A 20,766-nucleotide genomic window follows, 5' to 3' on the forward strand; every position below is an offset into this window, starting at 1 on the left:
CTGGCCCCAGTAATGCATCATCCAACCTGCTGCTCCTCCCCTCTCTATCCTTCTCTCTACGATATCACCAGAAATCTTCAAGATCTGGACATCTTCAAGCAATGTTTTTAGATTTGGCCATTAATAGGCAGCTACCAACTGAACAGCAGTCAGATGGACTGAGCTTTTCCCTGCATAGTTTAAAAATTTAAAAAACAAAAGCACTCATCAAAAACCACCCCTATCTTCTTCAAAAATTATTACAGTGGTGCTCATTGGGCCCTATTTATCTCCCCAGGCACAATAATGGGTAAAAAAAAAAAAAAACACCAAAACAAAAAACACACCTTAGTAGCACACACACGAAAATGCCAAACAAAGGCTTCTGATGTGTACCTCTCACAGTTATGCATCAATAGTTAAAAAAATTCACAGTTCTTTCAGTGTGAGTAACTTTGGAGTTCAGACAAAGATTTCAAGAGATGACACCCAGTTTTTCATTTTTAAAATGAAATTTTGAACTGAAATACAGAAAAAAAAAAGGAAAAAACTCACAAGAAACCAGGCAGCCAGCAATTTTCTCTACCCACGTGAAACTGGATTTACTGCAACAAGTATTTTTGCAAGAAGGAAAGGATTCATATTCATTATAGGGTTCTGCTCTTTGTGAGCATCTATACCCACCTGCTGGTAAGGATCCCTTTTGTTGAGAAGCATGTTGTAACTGGAGAATATGGAAACAGTCATTTAAGCAGTTCATGGTTGCCATGGAAGTTGCTTTCAGCATTAATAGGTCTTGATCCAAGGATGTAAGGTGACCGGAGACAGGAAGGCATTCTATGCTCCTGATCAAGTCTCTCTGCTGGCCCTCAGCCTGAGACATCATCTGTCAAACAAAACAGTCATTTATCAGGTAATGGAAGTGTGTTGTGTGGTACGTGTTTAGCTGTGCACACAGAGGATCCCAAATGATTTTATGACGATAATAAAACTAAAAGGTAATAGATTATGTACAGTTAACTGTACTTTTTTTTTCTTGATGCAGCTACTAAAGAGTCATTAAATGCATGATGAAATTCCCACGGCAATACATGGCACCTTATTAACAAGCAAAAGAATATCAAAGTGACTTCAAAAAAAAAGCAGAGAGGAATTTGAACGTGATACTTGCTGCAGTAAATACCAAACACTTTCATGCTTGGTTGATAGGGACAGGGGGGAAAAACACCCCACACACTCTGTGTGAGGAGTAATTAGGCTCTGTGCTCTGCACAGCCTGGAGGAGGATCTATGAGGTACTATCCATGGGTATCAAGATCTTTTCAATCCCTAGAAGAAGAGATCCAGCACTTTAAAGGAAATTACCTCTATCACTCAGTTTGGCTCAAACCATACACGATTCTCGTTTATTGTCTGCACTGCCACCACACTTAGGATCACCATCTCACTGTTTACTTTGCGAAGGGGAAAGAAAAAGCAGCAGGATTTTCCCCTTCATTATGCGTTCAAGTTACAGCTTTCCTGGTGTGGTTGTCCCTCTCCTCCCCCAAGCTCCTTTCTTCCTTCCTTCTGACACAGAGCACCCCTACATCACAGAACCTGCAACAGCACATTTGCCCGCTTTGCCCAGAGGTACAGCGGCAAAGCACACCGGGCATCAAGCAGCACACTGTGGACTTCCAAAAACCCACGTACTTTCCTCCTTGTACTCACAGAAGCAAAATATTGCTTGATTTTGAATCATGGGGATGAAGGCAAATCTCTATACATGCTAGTCCCTTTTCTGGGGAGGTACAACAAAAGACACTAATGTAACTGGAAAGCACTACTCTGCGATCGTTACATGTTCTGGCAGCTAAGTTAAATGTAAGAACAGATTGATTTACCAGAGCAGAAGAAGAATTTCTTTAAAGAATCTGAGGTGCATTCATGCGTTTAACTGTTATGACACTGCTTAGTTTTTTAATTCACCAATCCTAGCAGTATCTTACTGATTTTTTTTTTAAGTACCTGTTGTGGTTTAACCTCAGTTGGCAACTGAGCACCAGACAGCCGCTCGCTCACTCTACCCCCCCGCCCCGGTGGGATGGGGGAAGAGAATTGGAAGAGCACAAGTGAGAAAAACTCATGGGTTGAGATAAAAACAGTTTAACAACTGAAATAAAATAATAATAATGTAATAATAATAATAATACACAAAGCAAGTGATGCATGATGCAATTGCTCACCACCCGCCGACCGATGCCCAGCCAGTCCCCGAGCAGCAGCCCCCCCGGCCAGCTTTCCCCAGTTTATGTACTGAGCGTGACCTCACGTGGTATGGAATGTCCCTTTGGCCAGTTTGGCTGTGCCCCCTCCCAGCTTCTTGCGCACCTCCAGCCTTCTCAGTCAGTAGAGCATGGGAAGCTGAAAAGTCCTTGGCTAGTGTAAGCACTACCTAGCAACAACTAAAACATCGGTGCCTTATCAACATTGTTCTCATCCTAAATCCAAAACACAGCACTGTACCAGCTACTAGGAAGGAAATTAACTCTATCCCTGCTGAAACCAGGACAGTACCTTTGCTTGCAATCCCTTTCAGGAACTGCTTTTAAGGTTTTATGCAATAAATTCTTAGGCAATATGTATTCATCCAAGTTCATATGTGGTATTTGGAACATTTAGGGCTTGGCTACATAGCATGCTATCGTGTGAATTTTCAGAGCATTGGCTCTTTGGAAGTGGAGCTAACTGTGCACAGTCAGCCTTAGCACGTCCCAAGAGTGACAGGGCAGAGAGCTCGTAAAACAGTTATATATCTTGCCTATGCAAACACATCAGTTGCTATCAGAACACGTGTCTTATTTTCTTTCAGTCATGAATGTGATATAAGTCTTTGTGTGCAAGTTTTTTTCCAATACTTTGAAAAAACTCTGCTGCATTAAAACAAACAAACAACAACAAAAAAGACACAGATAATTAGCTGACAAATCACTACAACCTTTCTGGTGATCTTCACTCTTAGTAATTTACTACACGGTAGCACCCAAGCACCTCATTCCAGGATCAGGCCAGACAACAGGACAAGCCATGTTATACTGAGCATTGAAGTTCAAATAGGCACATCTCCCCTTTCAAAGAACATACTCTGAACAGTCCTAAGCTTTTCCTGCTTATATACTCAGATTTGTTAGGGAAAAAAAAGGGGGGGGGGGGGGAGGGACGGGACAAGAAGAAAAAAGAAATAGTGCCAAGAGAGGAAAAAGCACTGTGATTAAAAACTCAAAATCTATCAGAAGTACACAGGCTATAGTTCTCACTTTGCAAACACACATGCACCTGCATTTAGTGCAAGTCAGCATAAAGATCCTCTTAGATCTCCTGTTTTGCAAGGTATCCAAGTCAGCAGTGTGACATGTATTCAGCCAAGAACAAGGGGAAGTAGAAGGGAAAGGGACTGACAGAAGAACTAGCTACAGTGCAATTCACAGGAAAATTAAAGATCACCACACAGCAGATCCTTTGAAAGAGAAGCTGTTCTTTCCACAGCTTCTCCAACTGAATTTACAAGTATTCAAGGTGTATTATGCTCAAGCGTAACAGGCATGCACCTGCCCTTTAAGTATTTTAACTATACCTAAAAAAAGTAGGCATTGTATCTAACAAGCATTTTAGCTTCAAAAAGGCAAGCAAACTAACTTTGACATTCAGAAAAGCTACCATTACTGAGGATTCTTCATCTTAACAGGTCAAAAAATTTTAAGTTGATAAATAATCATGCTGTGTCACCAAACTCAACAATCAAAAGAGAACATGAATAGTTTTCTGTGCTCTTTGCAATGCTAAGAAAAACCATTCCACTTTATTTCCCACCCAGTGAGAATCCCAATTAGAGGATGCAAGCCACTGCTTCAGTGCTCCAGCTCACACTCTCCTCTTTCCTCCCTCAAATTTTGAATGCCATATTGCCATTTGAAAAGCTGAAAAGTTAAAAAGCCATTTCTGAAACATTACCTCACATAAACAGGGTAGCTTCTCAAACACCAAAATACAACAGCAGATAAAAGAAAGAAAAACTGCTACGAGACCGTAAGCGTGAATTCTGTAAATATTAATGCCATATTCTGTATTGTTGCTGTTTCCATGCAATAGGTAGGAAAGTGCAAATACTATTTAAGTTTACCATATGTTGTAATTGTTGTACCACACTAGTAAGAAGTTTATCACAAGTAAGAGGTAACTTGATGAATCAAACTGAAAGGCAACTACCTGTACAGCTTCAGTTTTAAAGTTTATTTGGAAGAAAAACTTCTCTTTCAAAGGATAAAGCAGATGAACCAGCTCATAAAAAACAGAAGCCACAGGATGCCAGCTGAAGTTTTCCTGGGTACCTGACAGGACTTCACATGTCTTTGCATTAGCACTCTAGGAGACTTTACTGTTATTACAGGATATAAACAGGATGGCAGCAGTTACACTTTTGCAAGACATCTGCAAGAACAGTCTGCTGTGGACTTCAGAGAGATTCACAGATTCTAAGGTCTAAAGAGGCTCTAAAGAGGCAGTCATCTCATCTAGCTTACAATTATGCCACAGCACTTGATGATTTAAATCAAGGAACGATGAGGATGGCAGCATACCATACCAGGGAAAGTATTTTCAATACCCATTTACAGCTTCCCACCGATGAACTTACCACAATGCTCAGCCACATATTTTAAGGTTAATGACGCTCACAATACAGAGCACTCTTCTGTCCCAGTTTGTCCAAGTTCAATTTCTAACTATTCACGCTTCCTAGATCGTTATTTGCTAAATTAAAAAGCCCTCCATTAGAAACTTATTTTTGCCAAGAAATTTATCACAGTACAGTAATTACACTGCTAACATTAAAATATTCATTAATATCCATACTACTACTAAGTAACACAGGTTTGTAATTCAGCAACAACTTTTCTGTTAGTATTAGCTTTAGATTTGCATGAGGTACCCAGTAAATATTCACAAGTTAAATCAACCAGTAGTCAGTCCATTCCGACAGTCAAGATGGCAAAGTAATTATTTCTGTTTTTTTCCAAAATACACTACACCTGAATGTGTAGTGGGGGAAAAAAGCATACTTCTGAATTGCTCATTTTATTTTGCTCTCTTTTCAATCACATCCATCCCTAGACAATTTGTCCACATGAATTAGCATACCAGAAAGTGGTATTAGTATTCTTAAACATCAATCATGACCAATTTCTTCTTAGTCATAGGAGATACAAGTACAGCTTAATCAATTCTTCTATAGCTTGACATGGGAAGAAAACAGTGTATGATATAATAGTATCATAGTATGGGATGTTGTACTTCCTTGTCAGCTGTAGTGCTAGGACTTGCAAGGATGAGAACATGCCAAATTCTATCTTGAGCATCAGGATATTATTGCGGAGTACAAAAGTCAGAATATACACCACATACTTCTACAATTAGCCAAGGCAAGTTACTTATCCTCACACAGCTATGCAATAATAGCTTAGGACGTGGTATTGACAATATATTCAACTAAGGATAGCATGTTTCTCCACAATCCTACAAATAATAAGACAGCTCTTTCAAAAGATTGTAAGATAATTTAAGGCATACAAACCTCTCTAACATCTACAAGGTGATCTGGCTGCATAATAGGAACTCTTTTTCCAGTTGGCAATCTGTGATGTCCAACACTGAAAAAGGAAACTGCATTTTGACTGGGTCTTCTTTGCACACCAGGAGAGTTGGCACTTCCTTGGGATGCAAGAGAGAAGCTGCGAGATTTCAGAGGAGGGTTGTTCTAGTGAATAAATAAGCATATTGAGAAACATTTACAATTAATTCCTAATAACCAGCAAATATTCTAATTTGAAAGATACAGCAGAACAGTTTAATCCTTGATTTTTTATAGAGCAAGGACAGATGACAAAGCCCTAATAATGCATTACTGGCATCTGCTAAATAAATATTTTGCACTATCTACTGACAGTTGCCTTGTTTTATAGTCTAATTATGAACAATCTGTGAAATGAGATTGATCAATATGTATCACTTCTCTGACTTGAAAATTGCCCTTGATCTGCAACAGTACTAGAAACTGACTCCTAACAGATCCTGCAAGGATAGAGCTCACATTTAAGAAAATGGGATTTCATTTAGAACTATTTATTGAACTTACCTCTTACAACAAAGCCAGCTACAAGACGTTGATCTTATCTTAAAAGCAAGGTTTTAGCCAGGTATCAGAATAGGTGTTATGGTAATCAGGATATTCTATAAAATACACTATATTCACAACCACCACATGGTTAGCAAATGGAAGCAACAACCCTCAGATACAGTGTTGAGGACTTGCTTCTCAAACATGGGCATGCATCCTAAATGTATTTGTGGGCTGTTGAGTGGTTTTAAAAAAAAAAAAAAAAAAAAAAAAAAGGTTAAACTAAAAGGAAAGCTCCCAAAATGCAATGGCTTCAATAACACTGAAGACCTGTTTCCTTATCCATTAAAAAAAAAAATGCAAAACCACTGGAAAATACTGGGCTAATACTCTGATCTTTCAGCTCTGCCTCCTGTTCAAACACCAGCTCACCAGTACCTGCTCAGGGAGGACCATTCAGCTCTTCAGAGGCAAACTGACATCACTTTGTGTCATTCCTAAAGCATATTTCTATTACAAGTCAGCTATTACTCAGAAAAACGTTTCTTGACAATAAGTGTCAAGCCCAACCACAGGCCCTTTTGTAGTATTTGTCTTAGATAACAGGATAGTTGTATTTGGAACTACTTCTACCACCAGCCTCAATTATTTTTGCCCATGAAAATATCAGTCATACAATACCTTTCCAATAGCTTCCGTGTGATGCTGTGTGCATATCTGTAGCCTGCTAACCCAGTGTTGCCGTTCTTTAGCATCAGTAGCTAATAAAAGCAAACCAAAGTGATTATGTATATGAAGACATTTCGAAGTATCGGCAAAAGGCTGCTTAATTCTTTAAAACAAACAGAAGACTTTAACAGTACAAAATATTTTTTATCTAAAACTTGCTCAGCTGACCAGTAATTAGCTATAACATTAAATAAAGTTCAACATAAATGGCATGTACTTTTTTTTTTTTTTAAATTTTGTAACACAGAAATAACTTCAACAAACAATAACTCCCCTCACAAACATTTTAATCTAACAACATGACACGTTTTCCTGGAATTAGAGTAAGGTACCCTGAATTAGATAATGACAGCAAGTCTTCAAGGGAAGAAATTTTTTTTTTATATATATATATATATATATCTCCCAGATTTCCATAGCCTGCAAAATTAGAGAATGGGCTTCTGTAACCATCACAAGAAGGCTAACATATTGAACATTAGGAATAACATAGTTCTGTGCAAGCATCAACACAGTACTGTTACCTCCAATGATTTAGAAAACTCTGAATCAGTACGGTTTAAGGACATTATACATGAAGGTTAAACCCCATTCTACACATCTTAAGTTCATGGTCTTCTGAAAGTCATCAAACCCAAAGAGTATGGAACCATCCATAAAGGACGGTTCCTAACTGAAGAGTGGGATTAAAGTTTCACATATAACTCTCATTGCAGCAGTCTGCCAAACAAGTTCTCTGGCTTTGGCCACACAGCCAAGCCCAGCAGAGCAGCCACAGGTGAGGGCCAGGAGTGTCCTCTAGTGGAAGAATCCCCTGCCCAAGAATCTAGGTCCTACCTCTTAGTTTATACTGCTCCCCGCTGGCAGCATTGACTGTAAAGGTGTGAGAGTCTTCATCGCTGGGTGAAATTACCGCTCCAGCTAGCTGCAGGGTACCCCTGGGCTTCAGATGTCTCGACTGCTCATTCACAAAGTATTCCAGCAGGCCAGCCTCATTGTTTAAAACAAAAAATCTGCAATGATAACCAAGCACATATACTAAATAAAACCAGCTCATTCTTTTCATTGGGGGGGGGGGGGGAGGGTATACTGGGAGAAGTCAAGACTTTCATTACAAGCTGGCACAGATGGGGTTGGGACTTAAAGACTTGAGTCAGTATAACCCCAAACATATTAATTATGTCCCCAACAAGACTGCACAAAAATTAAGTTCTTACCAATTTTTTCTCAGAGACCAGGGATTGCACAACAGAACAGCATGCCCACAGAAGAGTGCTATTGTAAGATTTTGGGAATCAAAAGAATATCCTGAATCTCTAAGGCTTAATACATCCTTAAACTACATAAATTAAGGGTAAAACAGCCCCAGATACAAAACAGTTGAGATACACAACTGTGAAACTGAAAGAATTCCACGTTTCAAAAAAATTAAAGCGGACATTATGCTTCAACTATTCAACTGAGTTTAACGATAAGTGTATTGACGCAAGTCACTGCATGACAGTGGTAGCACAGGAATTTGGCCAGTGTGGTATGCTAAGGACTTGTCTCTCCAATATTAATTTGGTTGTACCATGCTGCTCTAAGAACAGCATCAAGCAGGAAGCCTGACCAGAGAGTTTCACCTGTCAAAGAAAAGCAAGTTATTCCAGGGGAGACAGACATCCTGGGAACTATGGGAAAAGCTTGCTTGAGTTTGAATTTTCAGTAAAGAAGTCTTAATTTTTTTTTTTTAAACGATGGCATAAAGCTGAAGACTCAGCAGAAAAAGCAAAGACAATATTTTAATGGAAAAGGAGAAAAAAAATTAATGCTGTACGTGCTTTTTACACATATAAGCATAGTTATAAGCTACCAAATGAGTTAACTGCTTCATACTTCCTATGATTTTTTTCTTATTCATGCCTTAATACAAGTATTATTCATCTACACATTAGTTTAATCTATACTGAGAAAAGCAAGACTCTTCCATAAAGTTTGCCTAATAGAAAAAGGGAAATCCAAGTAGTATTAAAAAAATCTGAAACGTTCATTTAGATGCTGCAAAGACCAACATTACTAAAAAGCACCATGAAAGACTTACCGATATTGCCAACCAGTGACGAGATTGGTATATTTCATTAAGTAGCCATAAATATTTTCCATGTGATCACTATTAAAAAAAAAAAAAAAGAATCAGACAATGCCAAACAAATTTTAGATCTTCCCAGCTTTTGATCATCGTTATCTATTCTCAGCAAATGAATTTTCATCTTCATTTTTAGAATGGCACTACCATTTTAATAAAACTACCAACACTTAAGAGATTTTTCCAGCCTCGTTTCTAAAATAATTTCATAAAACAGTTTAGCCAGACTTACTAAACTCCAAATAATTTCAAGGCATAATTAGTTTCACCAATATTTGAGTTTTATTCAGGAGGCACTTCTGGACACATTTGTACTAGTTTCAGGTAATTAAAGACTTAGTATCCATCCTTCTCCTGTTTCTTGCTCCTTCTTCTAAGCAAGCTTTGTATTTTTGGACTCCTGAACAAAATTAACTTTCACTAGCTTATTAACAGAAACTTGATCATGGTGACTAACTAAAAACAGTCCCTAGGTACTCCTACACCAATGTGGTTTTATTTGTCTTTAATGTCCAGAACCCTTCCCGACTACCCGAACAATCATGCTCTTGAACAGATGTTCTACAGAACACGACATGTGGGTGCAGGTCACATCAAGATACTCTGAAAAGTAAAACAAGAGCTGAAACATCTCCTCCTCTGGCCTGGCAGGAAAATCAGGTAATTTCTCTTTTGAAGCCTCAGCTTGCAACATCCACCAAAAATGAAAACCCATGAGAGCATTCAGCACAGAGGCTTAATATCACTACATGCAAAATACATTGCCACTTCTGAAAATCAATTGTCCTAAATAAGGCTTACAAGTCTTATGGCTGCGAACTGATCATCTTAAAACCACAGTTTAAAGACCTATTTTATACTGTACATTCCCATAATTCTAGAAATGCCACCTCAATGCCCTCGCCTCTTACAGTAGGGCACAATCTTACATTGAAGAACACACTCTTGATAGACAATTCAGGTCCAGCATGAGAAAAATTCCTATTATTCCAATGAAGAATTGAAACAATGACCCAACTATCAGATACTGACTACTTGCCTTTTAAAACAAGCTTATATTTAAGCCACCTTATTTAGATTTTAAATTAAAATTTCTGTAGCTCATAGTATGTTGAGGATCAAATGAAAATTATTCAGAGTCCCTTGAAGCAGCAGCCTGTCTTGGTCATTGAGAGGTTGAAGTACCCCCATATCAGCAAAAGTGGAAAGGGGAAGAAAAATAGGACTGCTAGAGCCAAGGGATCACCTTCATTAGTAGATTTTGGTTGCAAACATAGTCAGACCAAGTATTGGGGTAAATTTCAAATAATAGCTGAAGCCGCTGTCTACATTTCATTTATAAACAGTGTCAGTATCATCAGATTAGATACCTGACAATTCAATAAATATAAATAAGTTTCATCCTGAAGGAAGCTATTTAGGATGCCACTAATGAAGATAACCTCAGAGTAAATCACTGCCGTATGAATCAATGCCGTATCACTGCCATTCAGTAACACTATTCAAAGAAGAGATGCAAGAATGTAAATTTTTGAAGAAAACCCAAGTAGCTGATTTTTAATGTTACATTTAAAAACAAAAATAGGTGTTCTAGCTATTACTGCAACAATCAGTATTGCAGTAATATCCTGCAATGGAGAGCGGCCAACAGGACTATCTAGGGATTTAATTTCCAATAGCTCGTTAAGTGGTACTACAGACAAAAATAAAACCAAGGAGAGCAGAGGGTATTCAGGCTATCATATATTTTAAATGTACAAAAATGCTAAAGGAGACATAACCAAACTCATTCCCTGCAGACGCCTCTCATTTGTTATTATTGGCATACAAGGGAAGTACGGTTTAGACTTGCTCGCCATCTTAATTTAGCTGCAAATTATGAGATTGCATAGTAATAAAAATGTATGAGCTTGGTTTTTAATCATCTGAAAATTGACCCTAGTCACAGCTAATTGTTTTTCAGTTTTAGTGAATGCAAGCTTCACCCTTGCTTTTCAGTTAGGCATCGTACAGAGCCCTGCACGCTCAGGCTAGAGCTGCTGTACTCTCCCATTAACTGAAGTGCCTAAATCACAGGTATGTTTAACAGAACCCAAGAAAAATCAGAAAATAACTTCAGACTGCAATGAATACAGCAGGACTGTATGTATGGCCTTGGAAGTCCATTCATCTGACAAGGGTAAATTAAACAGTCTTTGATTAAAATCATTTCACACCTTTTTTTGAGTGTGACAGATGAAATAGCTGATTTTGTCAGTCTCTAAAAAAAAAAAAAGAAAAAAGTCACCATAGAAGGGAATGCAGCCCTTTCAGTGATGTACTTCCACATCAGATGAGCACTTAACTGTATTTTGGCTTCATCCGCATGTTCCTCTCCACTTGGATTTTCACTTTGACTAGACCCAAACTTCTCCAAATGCCTTCTCTTCAATAATTCCTATCTCTAGCCTTAGCAGTCCCAAAAGTTGATGGTTTAACTGAAAAAACTTTGAAAACAGCCCCCCAGAGAAGTCTGAGAAAGTGACTGAGGACAAGCAAGCCAGTCACCTCCAGCATTGTGGACACTGCCAATCTGGAAGGAGCATGTTGCAGCAAATGAACGTGAGTGCAAATGCATGATGTTAAACACACTGACCAGCTGTGTTTCAGAATCCCTAACTTTGCACGCAGGGAGACCCAAAACCCCATATCGCACACAAAAGAGCTATAACTCAATGTACAAGGTAAAGCTCAGAAGTACGTTTAGCAGGTATCTTCCATTCACAAGCAAAAAGACCTCATCTGCCTGCACAAGATCACAGAAGCATACTAAGCACCGATGGCCAAACCTCAGTATAGAAGAGCCCAACAACAAGCAGTGGCAGTGGCTGGTGTCGATCCCAAGACACACGACAGTCAGCTGCCGGAGGGGAATTCCTTACAGACTAACCTCTGCACCAGGGAAGGAATATAACATGCCGACTACCAGGGATGACAGACTGAGCTGTGGCTTGCTTTTTGGGAGACCAGAGAATGTTAGAAGAGCCAAAGTCCAAAGAGATGGAGCATGAACAGAGGTCCCTGCTAAATGAGCCGCCTCTTGGACAATATTGATTAAATTATTTTCCTTCTTAACTGTGTTCATGCATCTGCAATAGAACTGCACAAAACCAAAAGACTACATTCAGTTTTCACCCTGCCAAAGGCTGGGCAAACTTTTAGCACCCATGCAAGTAACAGATTAGCCTGCCTGAAGGGTATGAAAAACTTGGTTGATATTTAAAACATTTCCCTTGACAGTGTAAGGGCCTAGAAGCAAACAAATGAGCAAATAAAAGAGTAAAAGCACAGACCTTACAGGCACTAATCATACTCTCCCAGCATAAATTCCCACACCGTGTGGGCCAGGGATTTTTTAGCATTTGAGCTAAGGCTTATTTTTAAATAAGTAGCAATTTATACACTAAAACAGAGATTTAAATCCAGTCTGCAACTTGCAATTCACAAAAGGTAGATCCTACAACTGTACACAAACCCGTTACAGAACTACAGTTAACCTCCTAATCTTCTTCCGGGTAAGCACTAGCACTTTCCTATGAATACAGAAAAATGTTCTCAGTATTATTTATGAACAAGGCCATGCAATTATAACTAGAGTATTTCTTCAATGATTTTAAGATTAGTACCTCCACAGCAAGAGTTAAACTAAAATATTTGTTGTTGCTAAAGCAGTGTTGTAAGGCAGTTAACACTGTAAAAAAAAAATAAAACCCCAGTAATATTTCACTAGTATGGAATTAACAGCAAAGCTCTTCAAAGCGCTACAGAAAGCTTTTAAGATGGTAAACTTTGAGAACAAGAAGTTGAGGTTCAGGTACTTGCTCTGCTCACAGACAACCACAGTTCGTAAAATATGAGTGAGATCTTCCTTAAAGGCCTTACCAGCATTGTTTCTAATGAAACAACAGTAAAACCTGTTTCAGAGTCACGTGTGTACCTCAGAAGCCTCCACAATTCCCCACACTGGGGTTTCTGACTTCTAGAAAACAGATTTCAGAAGGGAATTTGACATAAAACACTGAGCAACTTATCTCAACATTGACAGGACCAGGATCCTTCCCAACGTTAAGAATACCTTTGCATTCACGTTGCTGCCTATGTGCATGTACATGTACCTATGGGTATGTGTATCTTTTCATAGCCAAGATGCTGTTGTTGCTATTCAAAATGCTCACGGCAGTCTCAGATTGTCAAAGGAACAGCGACAGCTCAGCAACAACGAGTCAACAACCCCCGAAGTCCATATTCCTGTAGAAATTCATGCATCCTTCTGTCAAAGAATGGCAAAAAAATGTGTAAGTGTTGCAACAGACCTGTCACAGCCTTAAAGATGTAAAAAAATTTCATTTTAAACTTTTGCTGGACTACTTTAAGCAAGGATACTGTGCAAACCACAATCCAGGAAAAAAACTTACGCAGGAACTCGTGGTACAACATCTGAACTCCAGCCCAGCACCTTTACCACCCCCCAAAAATCTGTTTCTTTCCCAAAGGCTGAATATCACTGAACTTGGCTGCCCATTTATCACACTTTTTTAGTTTATAAATATTCTGAGATGGACTGAAACTGTCCCTGTAAGCAAATGACTGAAGTCTATGAAAAATTACAAATTCATTCATATTCTTTCCAGAAAACTATCCCTCCCCAACTTCAAAGATGTTTACCACAAGCCAGATTTCTACATATCTAAATGCTACTAAAATATAATAGGAATAAAATATTCACAAAGGATTATTGTCAGTTTATTTATCCTTTTCTAGTTTTATTTGTCCTTTTCTAGTATGCTGCTTAAGTTTCAGCAGCTGTCAGTGCCTTGCAGGCTGGTCTCCTGTCCTGGGGGAGGAATAAGATAGCGATAATCAGGCCAAATTCCCCCTATATCCTGTTTACATGCAGCACCCGAGTGTTGAATGCAGATGCTGAGGAACAGCAGTCCCAGAATGACGTCTTTCAGGAGCTTCAGCCAAGACACCCAGGTTCACACCTGACAAGCGCTGGGCCAACATTTTCTCCAAGAAGAAACACCGATGCAGAAGGCCTCCTCACCCTTTTTTCATACCCCTCACAGTGCAACTCTCCCCAAAAGCCCCACACAAACAAACCACCACTAGCAGTGGCACAAAATTACACTCATCTGGAAAGCGATTACAGAAAACTTCCAAGACTGCCCTTCTGAGGATTTTAATTTTGCTGGGACCCAGACAGCACTGCGTGGGATACTTTGAGCAGCCAGGTCTCTGAAGACCCAACAGCTGTTTGAAGAGCAAATGCAGCAGCCAAAGGCTTCCCCACAGACTTGCGTAAGGCCTGGCTTCAAGCGGCAGCTGAGTATGTGTGGATTTGCTTCCAGCAGGAAGGACGACCAGGAGCCTAGAGCCCATGCAGATGTCGGAGAGGGCTCCTGAAGGGGGATCCAGCCTCCATAGCTGCCACCACCGCCGTTATGACAGTGCCTTCAGGCCCTGGCTGAGGGAACAGGCTTCTTTCTACCGAGCTCACAGCAAGATGCAAAAACCTAGTGAAAGAGACTGTCTTCAGATTAAAAGCTAGCAAAGCATAAAGAAAAGGAAAGAAAGAAATCAGGATTGTAACAGTGCAAACCAATGAGTGGTTTTGACTATGTAGTTTGAAAAAAGCAGTAACCATTTTCATGGAACTTGTTCATCTCTATCTGCCCACAGGCTCGCCGTCTGTAACAGCTTGCTTTTTCCTCACTGACCACTGCAAAGTGCTTATCTACAACGCACTGATTCCCGTTTTTGTTACATGGAGGACAAGAGTGGGGGAGAAGAGAAAGAAAAAAGAAAACCTATGTCAGCAATGGAAACTTTGGGCAATCTTCTGCAACTGCAAAGATCACTTGCTCCCAAGAAACCACCACCACATTAAGCACACCCCAGTCCCATGGCTTGTTGGTGCAAGTGTGGGTTCTCCAGTACACCCAGCAAGGTAAGGCAGAAGCCTCCATGTTGCTTACAGAGTACCTACATCAATAGATTAGCTCTGCTTTTCCAAATGGCTTTTGGAAGAAAGAAAAAACTAACCTTGCTGTGCAATTCACCAGCAGTGCCCTACAGTCAACCGTAAAGTGGCAGCAAAGCTCCTGCTCTTCAGCTCACGTGTTTGACTTTTCAGTTATAAATTTAGAAACCAACAACAAGTGCAAGGAAAAAAGGTCCAACAATACGACAAGAACATTGACAGTAGACCCTGGGGATGCTTCAGAATACCTACCGCTTGGCCGCAAGCATGCTAGCAACACACACATACTCATTAGATATAAAAACTTCTAACACGTACTCCTGTAAACGCTTGAAAGCGCAGGCATGCATTGGAAGAGAAGTGCAGGCTTGCCACGAAGAATGGGTGCAGCAGAGCCAAAATGAGCTGTCAGCTGTCCATCAGCCTGGCATGACGAAGGTCAGGCTTCCTATCCAGGAGCGAGGGGCTCTCCCACCGCCCAGCCTCCCCAGCCCCCTGCTATCAACACGGCACTTGTGTTTGCACCTGAAGTTTCTAGCAATACTAGTTCTCAAGGGGAATGATAAATCAAGCTTACAGGTTTTTTTAAAACCATCCTAATTAAACTTGCATCCAATTCTCCTCTTTTGTGCATTAATGCCACAGGTCAATTATACACAAATGAAACTGTATGGTAATGCTTTTGCAGGGTAGCAACAGAAAAATAGGAAAGAGATAATATTTAATTAATAAGTAGCAAAACACTGCTCTCATTGGACCACTGTAAAACTGATTATTTAACTACTTTATCATTTAGAGAGCTCTTTAGCTCTCAAAATACATCTGCCTTGAAGAAAACTGCAGCGAGTTTCAGCTAAGCAATTTCTCTTGCACGTACCTGAACACCTCAAGTCAGCATGAACTCCACTCACGTACAATTTATTTGTGGGTTTGCGTCAGCGTAACGCAACTGAACCTGGACCCAAGAGTCAGTACCCAACCCTGCAGATTTTTCTGCAATGATAACTACTACTCAAGCTATCCCTGGAAAAATAACTGTAGATTTAGCCAACAACAGTTTAGAGCTGGAGCACACAAAAAAACCAGGCACTTCAAAAGGTCTGAACTCTCCAGTTAATACTTCTGGAGAATAATTGTTGCCTGCAGCTTTGCTACCATTTATGTTACCAGTTTACATTAGCACACCATAATGCACAGTTTCACATATTATTCTTACCAAAACCCGAAACTTTCCCTTGAAGTCTAGTTTCAGAAAGCTCAAGCAGTCAAATTAAAGCTACTCTGCTCAGCGAACTGTACTGGCATAACATAAGCAAGGCAAACACACTGATGGATGAGCATCTTTGCAATTTTGGACTATCTGCTACCTACAACACCTCAGAAAGCAGTGGACCCTGGTAAGCACTATTCACACAAACTGGTGGAGCAAACCTCTGCATTGCTTAGTTACTCTAAGCACAGTCCAACATGGTTTAGCTTACTACACATTCCATCCCAAGGCATTTTGGTCTGCTTCTAGTCTAGTAGTTCTTATCCTATTAGAAATATAAAGATATGCCCTTCCAGTTTTAAGATGTATTTGTGATTATGACTTTAAAAAGATTATATTGACAACTACACATTGCCATCCTGGACTTTGCAGCAATAAAACACTGGCTATTAAATGTAAGGTAAATACACTGATCAGCTACTCCAGATAAGCCTCTTGCCTTTTTAATTATTTTTGAACCATTTTTGAGACATTTCAGATTAACTACAGAGAATAACAATTACCACCAACTTCCAAGCAAGCAAGAACACACTTAACTGACTATGTTATCTAAATATTCAGAAAGACCATAAGCCTGGAGTATGACACAGGCAAAAACTGTGGGGATCACCAGACTCAAGAAGCAACGGCCAATAGTTTGAAGTCTAACTAGCAGTTACAAGTGGTGCACTTCAGGGGTCAACACCACTAAATGCCTCCAAGCTGGCCAATGGACCAGTACACACTCTCTGAAACCTCTCAGGTGAGACCAAACTTAGGGGAGCCGTCAGGATGCAGTAGGGTGGGCTGCCTTTCCGGGGGATCCCGACTGTCCAGAGGAACAGGCTGAACAAGACCACTTGAACTTTGACAAAAGCAATGCGAAGCCTTGTGCCTGGGATGGACTAACCCATGGATTGGTGCAAGCTAGATATGTCGTGCCAAACAAGAACAGGCTGAGGGACCCAGCTCTGTTCAGCTTCCTTCAGAAGCAGGGAAGGCTTAATGGGGATCCCACCGCTGTCTCCCCTACATATGGAGAAGATTGAGACAGACTCTTTTCAGAGATGCACAGCAGAAGGGCAAGCGGCAATGGCCTCAAGTTGTAGCAAAAAAAATTGTTTGGTTGACACAAGGAAAACTTCTTCACAATGAGGGGGGGGGTAAGCCCTGGACCAGGAACCCAGAGAGGCTGCGGCATCTCCATCCTTGGAGATGCCCAAAACTCAACTAGCAGCCCTGAACAACCTCTTCCAACTTTGAAGCTGGCCCTGCTTTGAGCAGGAGGCTGGACTAGAGATTTCCCAGAGGTCCCTCCCAACCCAAATTATTCTCTAATTCTTGGATATAGAGGAATTAAACAAAAATATTCCTACATTAAAATTGAGGCATAAGGTACTCAGAAGGTTTAAACTCTAATTAAGAAAGCACATGTGTTAAGTTAACCACCTGTGATCATGACAATACATAAAAAGAGCACGACTACTTTCTTGTTCAGTGCTTTAAGTGAACAGTGATTCCCAGACAAGGAATTATCCAAAACTGCTCCTCTTCATCGTGCAACAAGCATCAGGTATTATTCATTTGACACTTGTGTGCTAATAAAGAGTTTCCTTACGGTTTTCTTCTCTTGTGCTTGTCATCGACATTTATGAAGGAGTCATGTACCAAACAATAAAAGGACGAGGACATTATCATCCCATTTTACATATAGGGAACTGAGGCACAATGAGTTTTCAGCCTCTCTAGCTTTGAGATAGCTGTGGCCCAATTTTTATTTTATTCATACATTCAAATCACAGCTTCTGCTGATTTCAGCTGCAGCTGTAACCCTGCAAAAGTTTTTCAAAATCAGAGCCAACTGTTCCAAACTAGGCCTCTGAGAAAAAGAGGAACACAGTTAGTGATTACAGGGGAAAACCAGTTTAAACGGTGTGACTATTACCACAGAGGAAGTCGGAGCCAGGGTCAGAAACCAGCTCCTTAATATAGCATCCTGCAGTTCTGCCCAGCAGATCTCATGCTTTCTGTTACATCTCCTCTGCAACGAATGAAACCAACTTCCCAATGCAAACTGGGCTCTTCAGGAAACTGATCTGTCAATGCCTAAACATTAATCAAGATTTTAAAGATTTCCAGCCTCATCGAAAACTCAGGAACTTACATCTGGAAAGAAAAAGAAAAAATGCATACCTGTAGCAGAAAGCCTTCCCCCTGACACTGACATTCCTGCTCCAAAGCAGGTTGTCAAATATAAGATTTGACAAATAAACAAAATGGATGAAGCATTCTACAAGCGGCTGGCAGAAGTCTCACAGTTGCCAGCCCTTGTTCTCTTGGGGGACTTCAACTTCCCAGACGTCTGCTGGAAATACAACACGGCAGAGAGGAAGCAGTCTAGGATGTTCCTGGAGTGTGTGGAAGACAACTTCCTGATGCAGCTGGTAAGTGAGCCTACCAGGGGAGGTGCCTCGCTCGACCTGCTGTTTACAAACAGAGAAGGACTGGTGGGAGATGTGGTGGTCGGAGGCCGTCTTGGGCTTAGCAACCGTGAAATGGTAGAACTCTCGATCCTCGGTGAAGTAAGGAGGGGGGCAGCAAAACCGCAACCATGGACTTCTGGAGGGCGGACTTTGGCCTGTTCAGGACGCTGGTTGAGAGAGTCCCCTGGGAGACGGTCCTGAAGGGCAAAGGGGTCCAGGAAGGCTGGACGATCTTCAAGAAGGAAGTCTTAAAGGCGCAGGAGCAGGCTGTCCCCATACGCTGTAAGAAGAACGGGCGGGGAAGACAACCGGCCTGGCTGAACGGGGAGCTCTTGCTGGGACTCAGGAAAAAAAGGAGAGTTTACTGCTTGTGGAAGAAGGGGCAGGCGACTCAAGAAGAGTACAGGGATCTTGTTAGGTCGTGCAGAGAGGAAATGAGAAAGGCAAAAGCCCAGCTAGAACGCAATCTGGCCGCTGTCGTTAAAGACAACAAAAAATGTTTTTATAAATATATTAATGACAAAAAGAGAGCCAAGGAGAATCTCCATCCTTTATTGGATGCGGGGAGGGGGGGGACGACATTGTCACTGAGGATGAGGAAAAGGCTGAGGTACTCAATGCCTTCTTTGCCTCAGTCTTTAATAGTCAGACCAGTTATCCTCAGGGTACTCGGCCCCCTGAGCTGGAAGACAGGGACAGCGAGCAGGATGAACCCCCCATAATCCAAGAGGAAGCAGTTAACAACCTACTATGCCACCTGGACACTCACAAGTCTATGGGGCTGGATGGGATCCACCCGAGAGTGCTGAGGGAGCTGGCGGAGGAGCTCGCCAAGCCACTCTCCATCATTTATCAGCAGTCCTGGTTAACGGGGGAGGTCCCGGGCGACTGGAGGCTTGCCAATGTGACGCCCATCTACAAGAAGGGCCGGAAGGAGGATCCGGGGAACTACAGGCCTGTCAGCCTGACCTCAGTGCCGGGGAAGATTATGGAGCGGTTCATCTTGAGGGCGCTCACAAGGCATGTGCAGGACAACCAGGGGATCAGGCCCAGCCAGCACGGGTTCATGAAAGGCAGGTTCTGCTTGACCAACCTGATCTCCTTCTATGACCAGGTGACCCGCCTAGCGGATGAGGGAAAGGCTGTGGATGTGGTCTACCTGGACTTCAGTAAGGCCTTTGACACTGTCTCCCACAGCATTCTCCTCGAGAAGCTGGCAGCTCACGGCTTAGACAGGTGTACTCTGCGCTGGGTAAAAAACTGGCTGGACGGCCAGGCCCAGAGAGTTGTGGTGAATGGAGTTACATCCAGTTGGCGGCCGGTCACAAACGGTGTTCCCCAGGGCTCAGTTTTGGGGCCGGTTTTGATCAATATCTTTATCAATGATCTGGATGAGGGGATCGAGTGCACCCTCAGTAAGTTTGCAGATGACACCAAGTTGGGTGGGAGTGTTGATCCCTCGAGTACACCTCGAGTACTGTGTTCAGTTTTGGGCCCCTCACTACAAGAAGGACGTCGAGGTGTTAGAGTGTGTCCAGAGAAGGGCAACGAGGCTGGTGAGGGGTCTGGAGAACAAGTCTTATGAGGAGCGGCTGAGGGAACTGGGGTTTTTTAGCCTGGAGAAAAGGAGGCTGAGGGGAGACCTTCTCGCTCTCTGCAACTACCTGAAAGGAGGTTGTAGCGAGGTGGGTGTCTGTCTCTTCTCCCAAGTAACAAGCGATAGGACAAGAGGAAATGGCCTCAAGTTGCGCCAGGGGAGGTTTAGATTGGACATGAGGAAAAATGTCTTTACTGAAAGAGTGGTGAAACATTGGAACAGGCTGCCCAGGGAAGTGGTGGAGTCCCCATCCCTGGAAGTATTTAAAAGATGTGTAGACGAGGCACTTAGGGACATGGTTTAGTGGGCATGGTGGTGTTGGGTTGACGGTTGGACTTGATGATCTCAGAGGTCTTTTCCAACCTTAATGATTCTGTGATTCTAAGATTGTCAGCTTAACACACACAAAGAAACAGCATTTCTCC

At 41.4% G+C, this 20,766-nt stretch overlaps 1 protein-coding gene across 1 annotated transcript in view; it reads right to left on the bottom strand.

The window, feature by feature from the left end:
* The window catches only part of OSBPL11 (oxysterol binding protein like 11), a 46,219-nt gene that overhangs the window by 18,101 nt on the left and 7,352 nt on the right, over positions 1-20,766 (bottom strand). The window contains exons 2-6 of the mRNA XM_076343016.1: positions 8,946-9,014; positions 7,700-7,875; positions 6,815-6,894; positions 5,591-5,773; positions 664-865 (exon numbers count right to left, since the gene is read on the bottom strand). Coding sequence (XP_076199131.1) covers positions 664-865; positions 5,591-5,773; positions 6,815-6,894; positions 7,700-7,875; positions 8,946-9,014 — 710 coding nt within the window. The remainder of the gene's footprint in view (positions 1-663; positions 866-5,590; positions 5,774-6,814; positions 6,895-7,699; positions 7,876-8,945; positions 9,015-20,766) is intronic.

Source organism: Aptenodytes patagonicus, chromosome 6 (genome assembly GCF_965638725.1).
Source record: "Aptenodytes patagonicus chromosome 6, bAptPat1.pri.cur, whole genome shotgun sequence".
Lineage (NCBI taxonomy): Eukaryota > Metazoa > Chordata > Aves > Sphenisciformes > Spheniscidae > Aptenodytes > Aptenodytes patagonicus.